The 24,516-nt window shown below is 46.1% G+C and overlaps 1 protein-coding gene across 2 annotated transcripts in view; it reads left to right on the top strand.

Moving 5' to 3' along the window:
* The window catches only part of CNKSR3 (CNKSR family member 3), an 81,081-nt gene extending 56,951 nt beyond the window's left edge, over positions 1 to 24,130 (top strand). The window contains exons 5-13 of one of the 2 annotated variants that reach the window (XM_036247898.1): positions 2,103 to 2,144; positions 3,952 to 4,071; positions 6,274 to 6,333; positions 10,696 to 10,764; positions 11,024 to 11,170; positions 16,437 to 16,561; positions 19,815 to 20,023; positions 20,512 to 20,601; positions 23,070 to 24,130. In XM_036247898.1, coding sequence (XP_036103791.1) covers positions 2,103 to 2,144; positions 3,952 to 4,071; positions 6,274 to 6,333; positions 10,696 to 10,764; positions 11,024 to 11,170; positions 16,437 to 16,561; positions 19,815 to 20,023; positions 20,512 to 20,601; positions 23,070 to 23,254 — 1,047 coding nt within the window. In that variant the 3' untranslated portion in view covers positions 23,255 to 24,130. Of the gene's footprint in view, positions 1 to 2,102; positions 2,145 to 3,951; positions 4,072 to 6,273; positions 6,334 to 10,695; positions 10,765 to 11,023; positions 11,171 to 16,436; positions 16,562 to 19,814; positions 20,024 to 20,511; positions 20,602 to 22,981 lie in introns of both variants that reach the window. The other variant, XM_036247897.1, reaches the window with a different exon arrangement.
* The last annotated feature ends 386 nt before the right edge of the window (positions 24,131 to 24,516 follow it).

Below are 24,516 nucleotides of genomic sequence, written 5' to 3'. Positions count from 1 at the left end.
CCAAGGTAGCCCCGAAAGCAGACGAGGAGAAAGCCAGGGACATTTATGGAGCGCTGGTTGGGAATCAGTTGCGTACCGCGTGCTTGACACGTGTTATCGCGCACAGCTCTCAGTAGTTCTCTAGGGTGGATCGATCACCCCTGATTTAGAGAAGGAAGCAGAGGCCCGGGGAGGTTAAACGGCCTGCCCGAGGCTCCTCAGGTAGTAGAAGGCAGGATAAGGAAGAGCGTGGAGGGAGGGGGCACGAGATGGCTGCCTAGGCTGGGTCTCTGCCAGGTAGGCTGGCCTGAGTCTGCTGGGCCAGGTGACCCAGGGATGTGACAAAGCTCAGCCCCATTGTCTGGCTCACGAGGAGGTGACTTGGTTCCAGTATGCCTTTTTCCATGGCGTGGCCTTCATGCCAGACAGCATGAAGTCACGCCTGCAGCTGCTTCCTCCCAGTGGGAAAGGGTGTGGGGACCACATTCACTACGTGGAAGGTGCAAAGCGAGCCCTTTCACATGCTGACTTGAACCGTTATCATCACAGTGAGAAAGCCATTTTCTTGGTGGCTTCTTGGATCGGTCAAAGAATCAAATAGCAGGAAGCAAGAGGTCACACGTCCACCTTGTATGTTGGGCCCTGGTGTGCGGAGAGGCGCTCTCTGCCTGTGGGTGATTTTCGCACAGTGGTGATGGTGCCTGATCATCCTGGGATTTGCTCTGGAGGATCATATGTACAAAGTATCAGTTCATTGCTAGCAGAAGACCACACAGTGTTCTGTTCTTCTGAAGTTGACACTTGTTTGATACTTCTGTCCTTCAGATGTGGCTAACGGAGATGGGTGTTAAGAGGGTGGGGGCTAGTTTTGTGTCATGATTGGAGGAGGAAAAGCACATTGTTGAGCTCTAATGACTCGCGTTTTACAGAGGCTGCTCCCGTAGTTTGAATTTATAGCAGACTCGAGCATGTAAAAATATATTTCTGAATTTCTTTGTATAAACCTTTCCTCACTCGGCGGCTCTTCTGCTCTTTTCCTGAGAGTCGGTGTAAGTCTTAGGAGCTGTGAGAAACGGTGATTGTTTCTCACACTGCGCCAGGTAGAGAAAATTTGGAAAACTTTTAAGAAGACAATCGGTAGCTCTTCCCATCCCGAAACGACTTTGATCGAAGGGAAACTCTGACGATTCCAATGGCGTTGATTAATATCCTTCACGTATATAAAACAAGTAGCATTTCCCCCACAATGTCCCAGGGTGGGGTTATGGGAAATGGTGCCGAGTGAACTTGAAGACTGTCGCTGGTCTCCCTTTGGCTCTGCACGGGCCCTAGACGGGAGCCCGCTGCAGGCAGCTCCCAGAAGCTGGGAGACTTTCCCACCGGCTGTTCCACGTTGGCGGCTTCTGGACAGGACAATGGCGAGGCCTGCAATCAGCTAACCGGTTCATACAGTTTCAAGTCTTTTGTTCTGAAGCTGAGGAAATAGAGCTTTGCTTCCAGCCCTTTATTTAGTGTCATTAATAGCATACCTCACGACCACATTTTTGGCACTGTGTTAAATGAATGTTTTGTTGAACCTTTTTCATCTATTAAGGACAGAAATATCTGATTTAATCTCAGCGGTGCCTAAAATAAACGTTTGTGGCGGAGCCCTCATTTGAAAGCTATTCTCCTAGGCAGGCCCAGAGCTAAAGACGCCTGGTTTGTTGGCCCGGGGCCAGCTGAGCCCAGGGTCACATTTGGGAGCTTGGGCAGGTTCTGTGGACTTTGACCTCTGGCTTACTACTCTCTGCACAGTCTGGACAGCAGGTGGATTTCAGCTCAATGATTTGGGTAGGTTTTCAGGTTAATGAGCCCTGCAGGTGGGTCCCTGGGCAGATGTGCTCCTTGGGTGAGGACTGAGCAGAGCCCTGGAAGAGTGGAATGAACGCTCCATTCCCACTCTCCTCTCTCTCCGTCCACGTCTCTCCTCCATCTGACTGTCTGTCCGGTGCTGCTTGGGCTTCAGGGTGGGGCACATGTCAGGGACCACCTTGGCTCCAGGAAATATCTTAACAGCTTAAGCCAACCATTTTTGAAAGTTTCTAGTTCTTAAAGTTTCATTTTTCTTCTTCCCTTCTTAGGATTGTCTTGTAGCAGAAATGGAGGATAAAGTTCTGGCCGTAGTAAGTATACGTTCTCAAAGTGCTGGTAAAACTCCTTTTCCCAAGGATTACCTTAACTAAAGTAGATGCACTGTGGTCAATTCTTTCAGGATATACTTTGAAATATTGGCTTTTGAGATATGGGTCTATTCATTCAGATGGAAAGGGAATAAAAGTTATTTAACAACATGACCAACTACTGTGAAGCTTTCTGTGCTGAACTTGGATACATTGGGCTCACTTTTGCTCCCCCCCCCATGAACATTTCATCAGTGTGCAGTTATACTCAAATTGATAGCTAGCCTGTTAATTAGGGCTAGATGGATCTGTAATTTGGCTTTAGGACCATTTTGATTAAAAAAAATTATTGGCAAAAACGTTATGATGGAGGAGAATGTACTGTGACTGTTTCATAGCATTTTCTGAGTATTCATCACCGCTTCCTCCTTTTGACAGAAGCCAGCCTGTGCTCCTTTGATAAGGCCTCCTCCTACTGATGTTGAGGAATTTAGCAATGAAACTGCTATAAATATGTTTTCCATAAATAGGGAGGCTAAACAAATTGGAGGAATTTAAAGAGGGTCACTTGTGGATTCTCCTCCTTGGAAAGAAATCACTCTTTGGAATTTCCTGATTTTTTTGGTTGTTTAGTTTTGAAAGATTAGATGAATCTGATTGGGGGAAATAACCACATGTAAGCACTGTGATTTCTACACAGAGACCATATAATAGGGATCTTCATGTTGTCTCTACAATTTTACTTTGTCAGCGTTTGGCATTCAAAGAATGTGAGCATCACCATCATCAAAAAGATTGTGGTGCTGAATTTAAAACACAAAACTATATAACTCGTAGGGAAAAAAAAAAAACAGGAGAAATTCCAGGTGACCCTACGTTTGGCGATGAGTTTTTAGATACCAGAAGCATGCACCGTGAAAGAAAAATGGATAAGGTGGACGTCATTAAAATTTAAAACTCTGCTCCATGACATGCAGGATTAAGAGAAGGAAAAGATAAGTCCCAGACCGGGAAAAACTATTTTAAAAACACATATCAGATAAAGAGTTTATATCCAAAATATACAAAGAACCCTTAAAACTCAACAATAAGAAAACAAACGACACAATTAAAAGGTTGGCATGATATCTGCATGATATTGTAATGGTGGATACATGACATTATGCAGTTATCCATCCCCATAGAACTGGACAGCATGAAAGAGAACCCTGATCTCAACTATGGACTTTAGTTAACAATACTCTCTCACTACTGCTTAATCAACTGTAACAAATGTAACACTAATGCAAGATGTTAATACTATCTTGTTATTATTAACTATGTTATAATAATACAGCTAATGGAAACTGGGTAGGGAAGAAGGTATATAGGAACTCTGCACTTTCTGCTCAACGTCTCTGTAAATCTAAAACTGCTTTAAAAAACAAATTTTATTAAAATGAAACAGGTGCATGGAAGGCAAATGTTTAACCTTGTCCATATTTGGTATGCAGAGAATATGAATGATCACTAAAAACATGCAGGTGTTTGGTCACCGATGATTCTTAACTGCCAGGAGGGGGTTCCCGCCCGGCCTGTGCTCCTCAGTGGCCGTAGCAATATAAAGCCACACTTCTCCAGCAAAGCCGAAGCCACGGCACCGTTCCTGCAGGTGGCAAATACGGAGTTAAATTGCTCTGTAGTAGTACTATCGGAATCATTGCTGACCAGAGCTAAAGATCATGGGTGAAGTGCATTCCTTTAGAACTCAGCTCGAGATAAACTTGGTTAATGATTGAACCTTTCCTGACTTTTGCCTTTCCCACTCTAGGTCAAGGTTTTAAATGGCATCTGTGACAAAACAATCCGATCTACCACGGATCCTGTCATGAGCCAGTGTGCATGCCTGGAGGAAGTCCACTTACCGAACGTTAAACCTGGGGAAGGCCTGGTAAGAATTCCAACAGCACCCATTTTATTTAACAAAACAAAACAAAACAAAACAAAACAAAAACACACCCTCATTTATTAAAGCTCTTTTCATAATTCCTCATTGCTTTCGCTGTCATCCTGAATAGAATTAGCCTGTCTTCCATCATGTCATTTGCAATTTGCCGTCTTGAACTGTTTGATAGGTTTTATATCTTCAAAGTATAAAACAAATGCAGTTTTAAAACTGTGTGCTCCTATCTTGAAGGAACTGTCTGAACAGTTTTATTTTAGGATTTAGCAATGCAAGGAAATAGAAAACATTTACACAAATTAAAAATGGCTTCTGGATACCAAATAGCATGCGTCCTGAAAGTCTCTGTTACTAGGATGGAGGGGAGAAGAGGTTGCTTGGAAGAAATGATTCTTAAAAATCCCTCAGAAATGTTTCAGCAGTAATGTACTGTAGCTCTAGAACAACAGGCCTGAGAACACACACAGGTAGCTGCCTAGACACTAGATCAGCACCTAGACTCCTAGATCTCGCAGTCCCAGCGTGCAGCCCATGAGATTAATTTGCTGGAATTTAAGTGAAGAAACTATGAGGCCTATTGATGAACCTACAGGCTTTGAGTCAGGGTTTAATTCCATCCCTCAAGTGGCCTAATTTCTTTACATGTCAGTTTCCCCATCTGTCAAAGTGAATAATAAAAACGGCCTCCGCAGGGTTGTTGAAAGTATTTAGATGAGGGGTACTGACCGCCAGGTGCTGGGCACGCAGTACCCGTGCAGTAATTGGTGGCTTCAGTGACTGTAGCCACTGTTGAGGATGATGAGGAGGAAGCAGCTGTGGGAGAAATCAAGGCAGTCTCTGCTCTCAGGTAGAAAGCCAAAGAAAACCAAAGAGCAAACCAAACTGACCAGCCTCATGCTCAGTAGGTAGAAATATTTATACGAGACTCCTTGGCTTAAGGGTAAATGATGGATTATAGTAGACTGGACCTTTTTTCCTTTATTGATACGAGAGAGAGAGAGAGAGAGAGAGAGAGAGAGAGAGAGAGAGGAAGGGAGAGGGAGAGAGAGATAGAAACATCAATAAGAGAGAACATCGATTGGCTGCCTCCTGCATGCCCCTCACTGGGGATCGGGCCCACAACCTGGGCATGTGCCCTGAGCAGGAATCGAACCAGCAACCTCTTGGTGCATGGTTCACCACAATGCTCAACCACTGAGCCACGCCAGCTGGGCTAGGGGATGACTTTAGAGTTACATACTGAAGCAGAGAAATGGCCCGAGTGGGCAGAAATGGAGTTGCCATTTCAGATGGTAAAGTTATATAAGCAAATGCTCTGGGCAGAGGAGTACCACATGTAGGGAGAAGCTGATCACTGAGAATAAAAGCAACCAGAGAGGCGAGGAACGGGGAGAACCTTGAAGGTATTATATCAGTAGTGGGGTGTAGGTGGCTGAATAGGGCAAGTTCAGGGGCAACATGATTTCTTGGGAGAGTCTATGTTATTGTGATATTGATACCAGGGTGAGCAACTACTCTTTGCCCAATCTACTTTTTGCTCTCTTTCCCCATCGTATAAAAGTTTAATAAAAATTTTTTTTATACATGATGTACCACACTGCAGAAATGTGTTCTGGATGATGTGACAGATTCACCTCTGAGTCTGCCTATCGGGCCTTTTAGGGAGGAGTGTATTTATCTTATGCTTCCCTTAAAACGGAAGGGGGTCTGCTCATAATTTGCTTCCTGTGTTGTGTTATTTAACCAGCTTTGTCCATACACCCTGGTCTGGGTTGGTAGTGGCTTGAGTAAGTCACCCTGCAATGACTGCTGAAACCAAATTTAACTGAATATATTGTGTCACTAGACAAAGAGATGGTCAGGAGAGAGCAGTCCTTGCTTCAAAGGCCTCATTCATTCTGCGGGGCTGAGAAGATTCCTTCCGAGTCCCCAGAGTTAAAGCAAAATTCCGTGAGCCTGGTCCCAAATGACAGCATCAAATAGATGTCGCTTTTGATTTCTTTCACCAGTCCTTCGGTTTGTTTGGTTGCCCTTCACCTCTCGTGGGATCTTGTTTCACAATGTTTCAGGAGGCTGAAGAAGGATATTTTCTGCAGGGATTACCTTTAATGTTCAATAAGTTCAAGTCGCACTTGCGGCTGTATTTCTGACCGCTGGAGTAATGGGTTGATGTATTGTGACTCACTCTAGGGCATGTACATCAAATCGACCTATGATGGATTGCACGTGATCACTGGGACCACCGAGAACGTAAGTGCCTGCCCGTGAAATGTAAAAGCCGTTGGACGTTTAAACAAATTGGACACAGAGTCCCCGTACTCTTCATGTAAATGTGTGCAGGCTGTGTTATCTGCCGGGGGAGCGTGGGCGCCTGTTTTGCTTACTTCTGTGGCTAGCACGCTGCTTATCACCAGCTGTTGTCAATTTATTATTTAAATTGTCCTTTATTGTCCTTGTTTACGCTCCTTGCCCAGTTTTTACCCCCACCCTTGTGTTAATTATTCCTTTTGCACCCTAGAAGTGTTAATGCATAAACACAAAAACAGTGATCTCTTTGCTGTTGAGAAATCACTCTTATAAGACTGGAACTGGTAAGCATATGTGGAAAATGGGGTGTTTTTTTTTTGTTTTTGTTTTTTTTTGTTCAGTGGCATTTACATGTGTCACCAAAGCAACTACTTTGGGTTTTTTGCATGACATAGATTCTTTTTATAGAGTTGTATTTCATAATATTTGGCCTGATACTGAAATTTAGGGATCACCCCTCCCCCACCAATCCTTTGAATAGACAGAGCAAGGCTGTCTCTACTGCGATAGACTTTGTACACTGTTATCTTTCTTTTGGAAATTCTGCTACTTGAATGCCATTTCTATAGCCCCTTAAACATTTTGAACTTGTGAAAAGCAGAGCTAAGTGAATGCTTTCTTTTTGCAACCTATAATATAGCTAGCTTTTAAATGACATTGGTATGAAGCTTGGAACGTTTGACTGGCTTCCAAGATCTGTGTAAATGAAGCATGTGTCTGTGGAAATAATCTTACTGTTTAATCAACTAGGACAAGAGGAAATAATTTCTTAAAATGGAAGAAATTTGGCACCTACTTTCCAATCTGTTTGGTGGAAATATTTGTTGAATTTTGAGCTTCAGCTGCTAGATCTTTTGATAACATAAAATGGCTTGATATGTGGTTAGGGTTTGTGACACACACGATTTTTGTAGTAAGAAAAAAAAAATGACATTGCTTGAGGCAGTCAATGAATTATAAATAGTGTGGTCCCGGCAGACGAATGACGAATGAGCAGAAAATGGTAGTGTCTTTGAGCATTCTTTGTTGAGCTACATTGAAAACACACTGAGAACCACTAGAATTTTTTTTTTTTTTTGAGAGAGAAAGAGAGGGAGGGGAGAGAGAGAGAGAAAGAGAGAGAGAGAGAAAGAGAGAGAGAGAGACATCGATTTGTTATTCCACTTATTTATGCATTCATTAGTTGATTCTTATATGTGCTTCAACCAGGGATCAAACCTGCAACCTTGGTGTATTGGGATGACACTGTAACCAAATGAGCTACCCTGCCAGGGCATCGCTAGGAATTTTTATACCACCTCACCTGATAGACAATAACAGCACAGGAAGTTCTGCTTTGAGGCTGGGGAGGGTGCAAAAAAAAAAAAAATGCATAGTGCATCACACAGGTCCTCCTTTATCCTTATGTGAGACTTTTTGTATTTCAGCTGAACCATGATAAGTATATGCTCATGTACTACTCAGTGCATTGTTTTAAAGTTGGATGGATTCAGAAAGATGGTGAATGTTATTTTGGTTTTTAGAGTTGAAGTTAGCAATTTGATGAGTTGCATCAACAACCAGACCTGTGTGGTTCCAAATACTCTCTGGTCTTCTTGAAGCAATTTCAATCTTGGATAAATGTGTAGAACACTATAATGTTATCAGAAAGTACAGAGATTTTTCATCTTCAAAATGCATTCCCGATTTTGTTTTAAGCATGAGAGTTGAATGAGAGACTAAACAAGCTGTTTCAGAATCAGATGAAATGTCAAATGTAACGTTACATTGTCTAGAATTCCTGCCAGACTCATAAGATGGGGTGAGTGACCCAGGTGTACCTGGATGTCGTTGATCCTAGCAAAAGAGGGGACGTCAGTCATCCCAGAGAGGAGTGGTTCCCATCCAGTTAAAGATCAAAAAATGAAAACTGATTCTACTTGGCGATCCATTTGAGAACGTCTCTCATTCTTTCAGGCATTCAGTTGTATTCGCCGAGTACCTGGAATGTACTGAACATTCACCAAGTCTTGTAGGTGAGGGTGGGAAGTTAGGAAAGGGTAGACTTTCTACGGGCTTCACCTGGATATTTTACACTTCATGCTGGATGAAAATGCCAGCCACAGGACAGCTTCCCCGCTGTCACTTAAGGTCGCTAGGACTCCAGAGTGGAAGTCTGAATGAAAGCCTAGTGGGTGGGCGGTAGTGGACGGAATCACCCACTGCATCACCAGTTGTCTCCAGGTGGGAGGTGTCTCTCTTGGAGCCCAGGCTGAAGCAATGCCGGAGGCCATCTCAGCCCTCCAGTCCTTGTTCTTCGGTGTGGAGGTGATCTGAGGAGCCACCATCATTCCAAGGTCGGGCTAAACAGTATCTAGTGATTCTCTATCGGGTTCTTTTTTGATGTTGTGCAAGACCTTGACAGGATCCATATTCCTGCCTCCCCCATTGCCCCCCCCCTGAGATGAGGTGGGAGTTAGATTAGCTTCTGAAGAATGGATACATTCTTCTTCAGGTCATCACCCTTCTGCTGCAAACCAGAGCAAGCATCATTTTTCAGCAGCCCGGCTCATGGTGAAGATAGGCACGAGCTACTGCCCTAGGGGGAATTTTGGTATCAAGCTCTCTCTTTACCAGTGTTCTGCCAAGCACAACTCTTAATCACTTGGTAGGACATTTGAGAAATGAATGCATGAGGATCCTTAGGAAGGGAAGTCAACTCAGGACATTGGGGCTCAATTTTGAAGATTGCACACCTTGTAAACAGCGACTTCCTGGCCTCAGGGCCATCTTTTATGATGTGTAGCTTACCCTCAATGAATGCTTAGTCCAGGAAGCTGAACTGGAAAAGTTGGTCTGTAACTGTGTGTGAAGCATCTGACACACAGGGGCAGAAAGGGGCGTCGGTAGGTGCATTTATTTTTACGTGCCTCAAGAGAGAAATTGGAGTTAGGCCGTCTCCCTCCGGTACCCCTAGGGCTGGTTTCTCAAGGTGAGGCATCACTGGTTGTTATGGCAACGTGTTAAATGTTTCTAAAAATAATGATCACAGGAGCTTTTGCTCCTTTCTAGTCAAGCCTATCACAACAGTTGAGTGAGAAAATTCAGTAAGGGTGTCTTGAGTTAATTGAGACTCACCTCCTCATCTTCAAAGGCTACTTTTTTTTTTTTTTAAAAGGATAGTTGCAAACTGTTTGAGATTCAGCCAGTTACATGAGTTACCAAATAAAATACTATGGCCTAGATACCATTTGATTATCATTGGAAATCAAAGATTTATCTTTTCCTTCTCTTTTGCTCATATAAGATATCTTAATTATAAACAATTTTAATTCGATTAAATGAGCAAGAATACTAGGGCCAAAATATTTGACAAGTAAGTTACGTCGATAAATCTCTATACACACACATATGTGAATATATTGATATTTTCAAATTTGTAGTCAAGTATTCTTGGGAAAACAAAGTCTGGAAGTTTTTTTTGTTTGTTTGCTTGTTTTTGATACTGGAAATGTGTGTGTTCTTGATTCAACCTGAAAATGAAAAAAAAGCCCTGGCTGATTTGGCTCAGTAGTGAGTGGAGTGTTGGCCTGCGGTACAGAGAGACCCGGGTTCGGTTCCCGCTAAGGGCACGTACCTTAGTTGTAGTTTGTTCCCAGCCCTAGTTGGTCGTGCGGGTGGAGGCCACTCGATGTGTCCCTTTCACATCGATGTTTTTCTCCCTCTCTTTCTCTCTCTCTTCCTCCCACTCTGTCTGAGCAAAAAATGGAAGAATGTCTTCGGGTGAGGATAAAAAAAAAGAAAAAAAAAGAAAAAAAAAATTTATTGTCTCTAAAAATTTTTCTCTTTTTGCCATCTATTTTAATACCATTGTGATAACATGTAAAACAAAGTTGAGTAAAAATAAGATTTGGCTTTAATAATTGCTTGAGAGGAGGTGGAGGTGAGTGTCAGTGATGGTCCTCACATGGGAAAGGGGGCTCAGGTTCCACAAGATCAGTTTTGGTAAGAGTCAAGGTAAGGTGTTTTTTGGATGAACCGATGGCTTTTATCAGCTCATTATGCCGATACTGTGTCGCACTCTCGATAGGTGCCATGACCCTGGCTGCTGTAACCAACAGATTATCTGTTCTAAGAATCGACTAATAAAACAGATAACACAGGTATTCACTACAGACAATGTGGTCTCAGGGAACTCACGTACACCGTGTAACATTTCTTGAGAAAATTCTGTTTCCATTGCTCGTTGTCTACAGAAGAAAGAGGGAAGAAGGAATAAAAGCAGAAAGTTCAGAAAAATAAGATGGGTCTCTCTGTTTCTGACAGTCTCCTGCAGACAGGTCTCAGAAGATCCACGCTGGCGATGAAGTCATTCAGGTTAACCGCCAAACTGTGGTGAGTTTCCCCCTGAGCCTCAAGACGTAATATTTCCCTCTAGCAAGTTTAACTAAATCCAAAGCCATTTTGCCTGAATTGTTAACATTCGCGATTTATATCCAGTTTTCCATCATTGTGAGTGGTGCGAAGATGTGGCCATTGTAGTGGCCTGTTTGTATCTTCGCTCACAGCTGATGTCCTTGAGACACATTCACAGGTTTGCTTTCTTTTCCTCATTCATGAAGGAGTCCCCTCTCCTCATTTTCTTTCTTTGAAGGTGGGATGGCAGCTAAAAAACCTGGTGAAGAAGTTGAGAGAGAATCCCACAGGTGTCGTGTTACTGCTCAAGAAGCGCCCCACGGGTTCTTTCAACTTCACCCCTGCGCCCCTGAAAAACCTGCGCTGGAAGCCGCCTCTCGTGCAGGTATCTGGTCGCTGTCCTGTGTGTTACGAGCCTCCGCCTGCTCTCAGGGCACCCACAGCGCTAGATGTCTGTTGTCTCGCCCGGTTAACATGGAGAGGAGATTGCTTTCAGGAATTTGTGTATGCGGAATTCTCCCAGAGCCCTGCTTATGTGAAAAGGGACATTCTCGACTCGCACCGGGCAGTATGGGAGCCACCCGCCCCATGCGACTGTTTAAATACAGTGACAAGTTCAGTTCCTCAGTTGCACCTGTGGCTGCCACACTGCACACGTTCATTCTCGTCCTCCCCTCGTGCCCAGTGCACACTGAGATACTGGGTCCAGTCTGCGCACTTACCTGAGAGACCATGTGCAGTGGAGTCAGGGGTGGGGACAGTGCAAACGGTCCACATGGTGTGGCCAGTATCATTCCGTTGTTTAGACGTTGTTTAGAATTGCCAGTGTTGGTGGTAACAAAAAGCAGACTGACTTCTGGTGAGTTTTGTTATTTAAATTCTCTGCAAATAGCACACTCATTTATCCTACAGCTGAATGGACTGTGCCCACTGACCAACCTCCTCATTACGTCATCAATCCTTAGCATTGGTTTCCTAAACCATGAATGAAAAGCAATAGCATTTGAATGCCCTTTGATAAAATTGGATTGCAGTTTATATGTAACTGATATTTTGCAAATCTTCAAGTGGAAGAGAACGGTAGCCATCTCAGCCATTCATTTGGATACCTCACGATGCACTGAGCGCAGGAAATGGATCTACCCGTGTTCCTTGTGTGTGTGTGGAAGGGGGTTAAATGACAGGACGTGGAGGGTGAAGCAAGGAGGGGCACGTCATTAAAATCTCTTTTTAAATTATAAATGAACATCTCAGTCACAGCCCAGCCACTGTGTGTGCATTGCTCAGCGCAAGGTGTAACATCTTTAAATTTGGGGGGAATTCTCGGAATGTGTTACTTGACAGCTCAGAGGTCTTCCTTCATCACTGGGAGTTGATGGGGTGCCTGCCAGCTTCTTGGGGCACAGAACAAATCTTGGGCTCTGAAGAAGGGGAGACGGGGGTGGGCTGGGTGGGAGAAGACGCCCTTCCTGTCGAGGTGGGAACACTTTGGAGCCTGGAATGCTAGGTGGGATTTGGCAGACGGGAGGGCTTGTCCCAGAGGAGATGAATGCCATTCTTGAGACACACACCCACAAATGCCATTGGGGCAGGGTGGTGTCTTAGGCAAGGTTTCCTAGAAGCAGAATCTGTGACAGATCCTTGTGAAGCTGTTTTCGGAGGATGTGTGCTGCAGGGAAAACGTGGAAGGGAGGAAGGGAGACAGATAAGGAGCAGGAAGCCAGCAGGTGGTATCTCAGTACTGTGTAGCCTTGGCCCGTTCTGCAGGTGTAACCACAGAGGAGCTGTCAGCTGCGGGTTATTCTCCAGTGAAGGGGACAACTGTGAGCTTTTAGCAACCTACTCAGGGCAGCTGGGTCCGCTGGCTGGCAGAGGGGCCATGGGTATACGGGCACCATAGCCCTACTGCAGGAATGTGTAGATGAGGCATTCCCCTCCCCACCGCCCCCAGCAGAGAGTAGGAGAGAAAGCTGGGCTGGTGGGCCGAGAAGGACAGACTGCCAGGGCAGGAGCGCGGACTTCACCCCACAGGTAACAGGTTGGCAGTTGTTTGTTACAGCAGTACCTGCCTTCGTTTGCTGGGGCTGCCATGACGAAGGGCCACCGGCTGGGTGACGAAAGCAAACCCGATCCTCTCCAGTTCGGCAGACCGGAAGTCCAGGATCAAAGTGTTGGCAGGGTTGGCTGCACCGAGGCCTGTCTCCTTGACTTACAGACGGCCTCCCTCTCCCTGTGTCTTCACATGGCCGTGCACACGTGTCTCTGCGTCTTCTTACAGCTACACCAGTCATGCTGGATTAAGCACCAAGCTTAATGAGCTCATTTTAACTTAATTATGTCTTAAAGACCCTGTCTGCAAATAGAGCTACATTCTGTGGTGTTGGGGGTTAGGACTTCAACCTATGGATTTTGAGGGCGCAAAGTTCAGCCCGTGACAGTTTGACAGGGGAAGCACCAGGTGGGAGCGGTCGTGTTTCCCGATGATTAGTAATGTGGTTCCAGGAAAGGCAGCCGATGGCGATTCCAGTGACAGACTGAAGCAAGAAGCTCTTTGGAAGAAGACACGCAGCAGCACAGCCTAGTGGTTGGGATTGGGGCTCCAGATCTGAACCCCTCGAGTTTGAATACCAGCTCTGTCACTTGTTAGCTGTGGGACCTTAGGCAAGGTGCTTACTCCTCCTAACGCTCACTCCCCACGCATTGTTAGTGTTGACTGTTGCAAAGGCTTCACATTGTTAGTGTTGACTGTTGCAAAGGCTTCACATTGTTAGTGTCGACTGCTGCAAAGGCTTCTCATTGTTAGTGTTGACTGTTGCAAAGGCTTCTCATTGTTAGTGTCGACTGCTGCAAAGGCTTCTCATTGTCAGTGTCGACTGCTGCAAAGGCTTCTCATTGTTAGTGTTGACTGCTGCAAAGGCTTCTCATTGTTAGTGTTGACTGCTGCAAAGGCTTCTCATTGTTAGTGTTGACTGTTGCAAAGGCTTCTCATTGTTAGTGTTGACTGCTGCAAAGGCTTCTCATTGTTAGTGTTGACTGTTGCAAAGGTTTCACATTGTTAGTGTCGACTGTTGCAAAGGCTTCGCATTGTTAGTGTCGACTGTTGCAAAGGCTTTGCATTGTTAGACTGTTGCAAAGGCTTCGCATTGTTAGTGTCGACTGTTGCAAAGGTTTCGCATTGTTAGTGTCGACTGTTGCAAAGGCTTCACATTGTTAGTGTTGACTGCTGCAAAGGCTTCGCATTGTTAGTGTTGACTGCTGCAAAGGCTTCGGGGTGAGGGGTGAGGAGATCAGCAGGGCAGGTGTGAAATGCGACCGTGAACAGGGGGACAGGCCAGTGACAGAAGTTAGGCTGTGAGGAAGGAGCCGTCGGGGAAGCAGAGAGGATAGGTTTTTTGAGCATCACAGAGTCTGAAGCGATAGAGGAAACTTCAAGTGGCTGTGTTCGGAAGCTAGGTGAGAATTAGGTCTAAGTGTAGGCCGGAGTCGGTCCCTCGACCTCTGGAGATCCACTTAAGAAGGGTGCACCTCCTCCCTTTTCCCTGGTTTTGTTACCTTCATGCCAAGTTCCACTACCTGTGGAGCTTGGGGGAAGAGGTGATGGTGAGGGGTGAGACACCCGATTTTGCTTTTGCCCCAGGGAGAGAAGCGCCATCGAAAGGCAGAGGCCGTTTTACACTTAGGTACCACGTGTTCTCGCCATGGGTGGGGATAGCTACAGAACCTGAGCCCTGGGTCGCTCTGTGTCCTCCAGGGCTCTGTGTGCCTGGTGCCCACCTTTCCTGGGAGGGAGGTTCTTCGATTCTGTCAGCGTCATGGTGTGGCCCTGTGTCGTGGTCGTCGTCTTCGAGCACGGCCCTGGTAAACGAGGGCTCCTGCTCGGAAGGCAGCCTCGCACTGTGGCTTTCGGAGATGCTGTCCTGAGGAAGCGCTCCAGTTGACTTCTCTTTCCCTTGCTGGGGACCTGGGTCCTGGCCCTGCATTTCAGACCTCGTCTAAGATCAGCAGATTGAGATGTCAATCCGTGACACATTGAGTAGAGCCCACAGCTGATGTGTCCACGGCCAACATCCAGGATGTGGTGATTACCTACAGGAGACTCAAGACTGAGCCTGTTTTCCTGTGTCCCCTGAAAGAGGGTGGTCACTCTGAGCACTGGCTGTTCCAGTCCTTCCAGCCCTTAGTCTGGTTCACCTTCTCAGTGTGGGGACACCTGGGCTCTTCCATCACCGTCCGGGCCAGGTGGGGTTTGCGGTGCCCTTTTATGTCTGCCCAGGGCCTAGCGCAGTTTCCTGGGGCGCCTCCCACTGGCCTTCCCCGGACGTCTTCGTGCCTTGACCCTGAGATTTCCTTCTGTCCCTTTACCAACCAAAAGAGATGGCCGTTGTTGTTAGTCTGTAGAAGAGGTAACAGTGAAGGTCTCACATGAGATTTTAAAAAACAGGTCTTTGATACCAGTAGTGTGATTAAAAGGAAGCTGTGTGGATTTTATATTTTTAAAATTAATGTGTGTGTGTGTGTGTGTGTGTGTGTATGGGATGCTGAATTAAACAGCATGAGACTGTGCACTTACTGTGTGACAAGCAGAGTACTGAGCATATTCTGAGTATTCTATCCCTTAATTCTCATAGCTGCCCTGTTGGTTCTGTTCTTGTCGCCATTCATTTCTGTGTTATAGAGAAGTTCAGTGACTTTTCCCAGAGAGATACACAGTGTCCTCCATTATCCGCGGTTTCACTCTCCATGGTTTTAGTGACCCGCGGTTTCAGCTACCTGTGGTCAACTATGGTCCAAAAATATTAAATGGAAAACTCCAGAAGCAAACAATTTATCCATGTTAAATTATTCACACTTCTAAATATTGTGGTGAAGTTTCTCACCATCCGGCTGCGTCCCACCTCAGGCATGAACCATCCCTTAGTGCATCGTGTCCACACTGTGTGCTGCCTGCCCTTCAGTCACGAAGGATCAGATTGGCTGTCGGATATTTTGAGAGGGTAGGGAAGGGAGAGAGACCACATTCACATAACATTTATTGCAAATAGGTCTTTGATACCAGTAGTGTGATTAAAACGAAGCTGTGTCGATTATGTGTTCTATTTTATTATTACTTATTGTTATTAATCTATTACTGTGCCTAATTTGTAAATTAAACTTTATCATAGGTATGTGTGTATAGGAAAAAAACAGTATATATAGGGTTCGGTACTATCCGAGGTTTCAGACACCCACAGGGGTCTCGGAACGTGTCCCCACAGATAAGGGGGGACGACGGAATAGCCAGGATGAGTCCTGAGCCCACATCCTGGTGGATGGTAGGGCAGCTGAGGTCGAGGTCGTGCGCACTTACCCCTGGAGCCCTCGCTCCACCCGTGCAGGGGGGCTCCCAGGCTGCTTCACAGGAGGAAGCGGAGGGTGGGTGTGCCCGTGGCTGCCAGAGCTAGAGCCCGGCACCTGGTTTCTGAGCTTGTTTCTCACTGCGTGGATGGCCTTTCAGATGTCCCCATTAATTCTGAGCGTCTCAAAGGAAAATGCAAGCTGCGCGTGGCCTGCCTGCCGCCTGTGGACGCAGGCCTGGCGCTGCCTTCGGGGGGAGCCGGCCCTGAGCTGGGCTCCGGGGTAACCTCCTCCCTTGGGCACTTGCTCTGTTTCAGACCTCGCCTCCGCCCACCACATCCCAGTCCCCTGAAAGCACCATGGATACCTCGCTGAAGAAGGAAAAGCCAGCCATCCTGGACCTTTATATTCCTCCTCCGCCAGCCATTCCCTACTCTCCCCGGTACGTCACTGTCCACTTTCGTGGCCTGCGTGTCTCCTGCTCGTGGAGGCGCGAAGTGGTGGTGTGATCACAGGGATCTCGCGAGGAAACGCTGCTGAAGTCCAGTGTGACAGGGCTGGGTCTTAAACTGCTGTTCAAGAGTGTGATCCTGGGGGTGGGGGAGGGACTGAGATGGGGGGATGGGTGAAAGTGGTCAGAGGGGCAAACTTCCAGTTATAAGATAGATAAATCCTGCCCTGGCTGGGTGGCTTGGTTGGAGCATCCTCCCATATGCCAAATGGTGGCCGGTTCAGTTTCTGGCCAGGGCACATGCTTAGCTTGCGGGTTCTATCCCCAGCTGGGTGCATACGGGAGGCAACCGACCAGTGTTTCTCTCTCACATGGATGTTTCTCCCTCTCTCCCCCTCCTCTCTCTCTAAAATCGATAAAAACATATCCTTGGATGAGGATTAAAAAAAAAGATAAGGTTCTGAGGATATAATGTACAAGATGGTGACTATAATTTACAATATTGTATCTTATATGTGCAAGTTATTGAGAGAGTAGGTCTTCAAAATTCTCATCACAAGGAAAAAAGAATTTGTACCTATGTGAGGTAATGGATGTTAAACTTACTGTGGTGACCGTTTCTGTCTGTCTGTCTGTCTGTCTATCTATCTATCTATCAACTATCACCATCATCTTCTGAAATCATTATGTTCCACACCTTAAACTAATACAATATTATGTCAGTTATGTTTTAATAAAACTGGGGAGAAAACTGTGATTCTTTGGGGGGAAGTGTAGGGATAGATGCAGATTCCATGGGTCTTGTAGCCCTAGAATTTGGTAAGGATGGGGCTCTTCATGAATACATGCTCTTGGGAACACACCGTTTGGCTCCTCCCTGGACTTTGGGGAGCTCTCTGCAGCTGAAATTTCATGAACGACATGGTAAATTCATCTCTGGAGAGGAAGATAATAAATATTTCTGGGACATTAACTAAAGTTACAGCTTTATTTTGCTGGGAGAGATGTGTTCTTCCTAGCACTTAAAAAAAATGTGAATGTAGGTGTGGACGAACTATATTTGCACATGCGTGTGTGTTTATGTATATGTGTGTATTTTAAATTCTTAAAGATCATCGCTTGCCCTGGCCAGTTTGGCTCAGCGGTTAGAGCGTCGGCCTGTGGTCCAGAGAGACCCGGGTTCGGTTCCCGCTAAGGGCACGTACCTCGGTTGCAGTTTGTCCCCGGCCCTGGTTGGTCGTGCAGGTGGCAGCCACTCGATGTGTCCCTTCACGTCGATGTTTCTCTCTCTCTCTCCCCCTTCCTTTCTCTCCCTCCCACTCTATCTGTACAAAAAATGGAAAAATATCCTCGGGTGAGGATAAAAAAAAAAAAAAGATCATTGCTTTATAATGGATATCTTAAATGTTATATGGTATAATGACAGTGGTCATATTCAGTGTTATATAGGGGATGATTTAGGTCTGAAATATAGGTTTATTTATATCAACTTACGTATTTACATATGTTGGTAAAACTAGAGAATCTGGCTCATTCGTTCAATGTACATTTACTTAGTGTTAGGCCTGGGTTACCATCTTACAAGAAAGAGATGTAGTTCTTGCCCCAGAGAACTGCCAATGTCTCAGTCAGCTATCCAAGAATAAATTGAGAAATATGCCATTATGTTATAATATTTCCTAAGACAAAGTTTGTGCTGAACTTAGAGTAATGTTTTATTTTACATTGGAGTATTCATTTGTTTTGTTGTAAGCTGAACTATTTGCTTCTATTGTATTTCTTCCTGGCACAAAGAAGAGCTAATGTCATGTTCCTCTTCTTCGAGTCTTGGTTTGCCCAGAACTTATCACAGCATGTAGAGCAGTCGCCGTAGGTGATCTGGGGCTTTCTGGTTGGTAGTCACAGCCCATCGTCGTGCGTCCATGGGATCGCAGGGATGTTTAAAGCAACAGGTAGTTCACATGCAGAGCCCAAGCGTTTCAGTGATGATCAGTGTGTGGGCTGTTCTATCAGAAATTGTAGGGAGGAGGGATCACAGAGCAGCGGTAGGAAAGAGGCTAATGTATATAGTGAGCAGGAAGAGGAAGTGGGGCTTTTAATCTACTTGGGGAGGCACTTAGGCACACATGTGCACACATACACACGCACAGACACCCGCCTCCCCAAATGAAGGATATTTTCTGAGGAATTATAGATGCAGATGTTTACAGAGAAGCAGTGGTGAGTCCTGAAAGCTGTGAGAATGGGGAAGTGACATTCCAGGCTGAAGATGTAGAAAGAGAGAGATTCAGGGGGAACGCACTGGGAACGGCACACAGGCTGGGCTGGTCTCCGGATTGTTCTGGATCCAGTGGACTCCGGATTTTGTCTACTAGTTTTTACAGGGATCACCTAATGGAATTTACCAAATGCAGAAAACGTAACCCGCTGGTAACTTAGACTCGTTAAAATCAATTTTAACTTTTAGTATAAGTTGACGTTTAGAAAGAAGTACATTGCCAAAGATCCAACTTTTGCCAGTTTCTATACTTCGTTTAGAAAATAAACATTCTTCTTAGGGGACTCTAAAGGCCCCTTTGTGTTTTTTGACATAATTTTCAAATCTAACAGTTCCCTTACACATCAAGTGTCTTTCTTTCTGGGTCTTGGCAAAGATGCTACCCTGGGCATGAGAAAGGTGGTTCAACAGATCACACCTGGCCCGGCCGGCATGGCTCAGTGGTTGGGTGTTGACCCATATACCAAGAGGTCACTGGTTCGATTCCCAGTCAGGGCACATGCCCAGGTTGTGGGCCCAATCCCCAGTGTAGGGCATGCAGGAGGCAGCCAATCTATGTTCTCTCTCATCGATGTTTCTATTTCTCTTTCTCTCCTTTCCCCTCTCTCTAAAAATCAATAAAGAAAAAATATTAAAAAATAAAATAAAGCAGATCACACCTGCATTTGAGCTTCCTGTAGTAAATTGGTGATTCAGTGACAGGACAGAAGTGCAGGGAAACTAGAACCATCTTTTCAAAGGTAGGTTTGAACGCATATGAAAAAAACTTTCCCTTATTTAAGTAGTAGGGCCATGGTATTTACCCTCACTTAATAGGATCTCTGTATTTGAGGAACAAGTGGGATTGAAAAAGTCATGCTTTCCCCCCTGTGGACAAGGTGGTTGACATTTTACATCCCCGACGCCTGCAGGTCTTCAGCCTGGGGGGCCTGGGGAGCAGCTGCATGATTGCTCACTGTCTTCCAGGGATGAGAACTGGAGTTTTCTGCACGGAGGACCCAGCAAGTGCAAACGGCCAGCGCCAGGTCCCAAGCGTTCCGAGTCCCCGAACTCCTTCTTGGACCAGGAGAGTAGAAGGCGGAGGTTCACTATCGCTGACTCCGATCAGCTACCTGGGTACTCGGTCGAAACCAGCATTCTGCCCACAAAAATGAGGCAGAAAACACCCTCGTACGGTACGTTTCCGAGTGTTTGTTTTGTTCCTCTGGGTGCCCTTCTCCTCCCCACCCCCGTCCTTATTTGGAACTGTTGGGTGAATTTGGCAGACCCTGCGGGTAATCTGAGGAAAACATAAACCTCAATGAAATTCTAAGTATGAGACCTTTATTCATCCCTCTAAAGAAGCGAAGCCTTGTTGAGCGGTTGCTCCTCCTGGCGTCAGCCCGCGGGTGAGATCATGTTCCAGCTTTAACTCTCCGGCCTGGGCCTTCAGCCTGGGGCTGCTCCGCCCCGCGCACCCCCAGACTCCAGTTCAGCACCCTGCCCTGCTGCTGGCTGTGGAAACCGATGCTTCCCGAGAATTCCCCTATTTTAAAATATGTTCTTGCTTCTGCTTAGGGAGTGTGATATTGCGGGGGTGGTGGTCTATGTTACAAATAAAGGGAAGGATTCTCCGAGCCCAAAAGTCACCCACTGTCTCCTTCCTGACTCTCCCTCCCCCCAGGCAAGCCCCGGCCTTTGTCTATGCCTGCGGATGGCAGCTGGATGGGCATCGTGGACCCTTTCGCCAGACCTCGGGGTCCTGGGAAGAAAGGTAAGCTTAAGCGAATCGCATCACATAAGGACGCCACAAACCCAGGTCCAGGTGTCAGCCCCCTTCCTACATGTGTTAGGGTAACTGGATGGAGTACTTCGCCTTTCCACGCCCTGACTTCTCATCTGTAAAACCAGGAATGCCGGAGACCTCTCAGCTCCTGCTTCTTTCTAGAATGGCAAAATTATGCAATCCTATGAGTGATAGTAAATCTCCTGATTAGCAGTGTGTGCTTTGAAAAAGGCTGTAGACATCAGTGGGCCAGTTTCTAAACAAGTAGACATAAATTATTCATTATGTAGTCGCATCCTAAATTTTATGACTATGGTTCCTGGAGTCTGTTTAATTTTCCATGAACAAACATGGATCCCCCTTCCCCCCCTTCTCCATCCTTCTTGCATTAGAGAGTGATTATTGTCGGAAAAGAAATTTGTGTTTAGTTCACCCTATAATCAGTTACTGGTTATTGCACTAATCTCGAGGGACATGTTTATAAATACTCTTATTTTTTGCTAGTTATATTTGATTGTATCCGCGCTGGCAGGACATTATGACATTCCTTTGGTAGAAGTGAAACAAAGCAGGTCACAGCTTACAGTTCAGCAGGCTTCAGATAGTAAAAGGAAGAAGAAAAACATTTCAGAGGCGCAACTCTCAAAGTCATCAACCCCTGACATCCTCCGGGACTTGGTCAAGCTTGTCACCCGAGTACTCACATCACCTGGATTAAGGTGGAAAAGAGAGAAGGCACCTGTCTAAGGTCCAAGACACCTCTAGCTGACGTGTGAGTCTGTGGAGCTGTCAGCAGGTGGCAGGCTGTTCTTTATTTAGATTTAGGGATGTCAACAGCTTTGCCGCCATTCTCAGCCCTTTAAGCTCTGACAGCCTTTTATTCCTGTACAGACAGAGAGAGGCAGGTGAGGGGCAGGGTGGGGAGTGTGGAATCAGTAAATGGAAACATTCTTGACCCCCCCCCCCGTCCTGTCACGTTTCTTATATGATGATGTTAGAATGAAAGATGTCTGCACAGTAGAAAAACAACAGCTTTATTGAGATGTAACTCACAGATACCACAGCCCAGCCTGTGGAAGTGTAGAATCGAGTGCTTTGTAGTGTAGTCGTAGAGCTGTGTGTCCATCACCACTATCTAATTCGAGAACATTTTATCATCTCACAAAGAAACCCAGGCCTGTAAGCAGCCACTCCTCATTCCGTCCTCCCTCAGCCCCTGGCACCTGCCAACCTCCTTTCTGTCTCTGCCTCTGCTTCTTCTGGACATCTTCTGTTTTCGACTCACATAATATGTCGCTTTTTGACAATGGGCCCTTTAAAAAAAGTATCTTTCGCCCTTTGATTACAAAACCAAAACGAGTACATTGAAGAACATCCAAAAGGTACGAGAAAAGAAAACTCAGCTGTAATCTGCTTCCCCAACCTAGAAATAATTGCTATGAAGGGTTTGTGTATCTTCCAGTTGTTTTCATATACACAAGTCTACACTTAGAAAAAATGTACAGAATAGAAGAAATAGATGTTCACTAATGCTCTGGAAGCTGAATATAATCTGGAAAAAATTTTTAAATAGTTACATAAGTAATCCATCCTATGGCTGTCACACCTATTGATTCATTGTTGGACATTTAGGTTATTTCTGTTTTTATCTAAACCCTAATTGTAAAGAATGCTTCAGTAGGCACCCTTGTACATGGATCATTGCACATTTTTAGCAGTGGAATTTTATGGTCCAAAGAATGCCAAAGTGCCCTGCATTGTCGGTTCCGGTTCAGTTCATTAACACTCCCTACCAATCCCAGGTGTCTACTGGCATCTGGGATGGGATCAGTCTTTCTTGTTCAGAAAGAACAAGGATTGCAGAGCATTGAAGGTTTTGGACCCCCTCCATTACAGATGAAAAGTGCCTTCCCTTCACTCAGGTGGAACCCCAAGGCACCCCACCTTTCTGAGTGCTCCTTGGGGGCTCCAGGATAAGAACCACGTCTGGAAGCAGGCTGCAGGCATTGCAGAAGGACAGGTGGGGGCGGAGTGGTGGAACTATACAGCTTTCTCTTTGTTTTTTGGTTTCAAGTGAAATTATGGAAGTTCTTACACTGGTAAAGGGCAGGTTCTCGGACTCTGCTCTGCCCACCTGTCTCCTCTCAGGTGTGAAATTGTATGACGGCCCTTGTCCATGTCTGCTCTCTGCACACCCAGGGGCTGGGCCTGGCCGGCAGAGAGGCCCTGTAGCCCACCCTGGGAGGAGAGCAGGGTGCGGTGCCCACTGTCAGAGGGTGTCAGAAGTTTGAGGAGGCTTTGGGCCCACTCGACAGCCTTGAACGCGGCTGGTTATTTTAATGGATGTGTGGTCTTTGTGTGAAAACAGGTGAGGACGCCCTTTGCCGCTACTTCAGTAACGAACGGATCCCTCCGATCTTCGAGGAAAGGCCCTCGCCCCCGGCCCGGTTCTCCAGGCCCACCGTGGAGCGGCAGCTGGTCCGCGGCGCGGACTACATCCGAGGCAGCCGGTGCTACCTCGGTCCGGATCTCCACAGCAGCGCCACCATCCCGTTCCAGGAGGAAGGGACCAAAAAGAAACCTGGCTCCTCCGGGGCCAAGTCCTCGTCCACAGAGCCGTCCCTGCTGGTCAGCTGGCTGACTCGCCTGAAACTGTTGACTCACTGAGCCCTGCCCTCCGGGGACTCCCCACGGTCTCCTGCTCCCAAGTGCCTTCCCCCTCAGTGGCCGGCCGTGCCGATTTCCACGCACAGTATTATGTAGACACCTTTTGCAAGTTCATTTTCCTTCTTTTTTTGAAAATCATAGGCCGACCTTCTTGGAGCGGTGAAGGAAGTGGGTGGGAACAAACCAGAGGGTCTTGGTGCTGGCTGGGGACAGGAGGAGAGGTGGCCGGGTCCCCTCTCCTTGCTGCCTTGGGTGGGAACAGGCGTCCGTCTCCAGACCGCAGCCTCGGCCAGAAGGTCGCAGTGCGGAGGAGCGGCCCGGGCAGCATTCGTTTGGGGGGCGGGAAAGAATTGGTGGCCATTGTCACACAGGTGTGTTGGTTTGTGGTCCAACTTCTTCACCCGGAACAGCCAGCGGAGGAAACATCGTGGTTTTGACTTTTCAAGCTACACCTCACGTTTGTAAGTGTAGCCGCTTTGACTTGGACATGCCATTCTCAGACATGTAGACGGGTTACACTTGGTTCATCCCTGATCCTAAGCATCTCAGCAGCGGTGGCTTCATGCAGAAACACTGAGATACGGCTTCTCACACACTGAGAAGTTTATGGTTCTGAGGGCATCGTTGTTAGATATTGTCTCTGAGGGAGAAGACGCTGTAAGATTTGCTGATAGCCAAAGCCTCACTAAGAAACACGAAACAGCAGGACTTGTTTATGAGAGACACCAGTTTGCATTTTGACCTGTTCAGGGGGTGTCTTCCAGGAAAGGACAGGCAGTGCCTCAATAGTACACATTTTGCTAATTAGAAACATCTTGGCAAGTCTCACGGTCACACATTTTCAAGTAGCTTCAGGTATTTTGGAAAAGTGTGTCTGGATATTAACTCTTGTTTAAACTGAATGTATGATATTTTGTTAGAATGGAAAAGTACTATCTTGTTAATTTAAGTGTTTTAAATATAGTTGTATATTTTTCTTACTCCTAGTCACATGGAATTGAAGTCTTTCTGTTTTGCGCCGTCCACGCAGCCAACGAAAGAGTGTTCGAGGTGTTTTCAGATTTTCAGGTGACCACGGCTGTGGCCACCATGGATGCGACTGTTAGAGAATAAAATAAACCCTCCCGAGAATTTGGGATTTTACGGATTAGAAATGGGGGCATTGAGGAAGCATGTGTAAAGTAACATCGCATTTGGGGAATTTTTGAGGTATATTTGTAGACGGAGCTGCTCAAA

Source organism: Molossus molossus, unplaced genomic scaffold (genome assembly GCF_014108415.1).
Source record: "Molossus molossus isolate mMolMol1 unplaced genomic scaffold, mMolMol1.p scaffold_m16_p_8, whole genome shotgun sequence".
In the NCBI taxonomy this organism is placed as follows: Eukaryota; Metazoa; Chordata; class Mammalia; order Chiroptera; family Molossidae; genus Molossus; species Molossus molossus.
The sequence above is the reverse complement of the archived record's forward strand: the minus strand, read 5'-3'. Positions and strand labels throughout refer to the sequence as shown.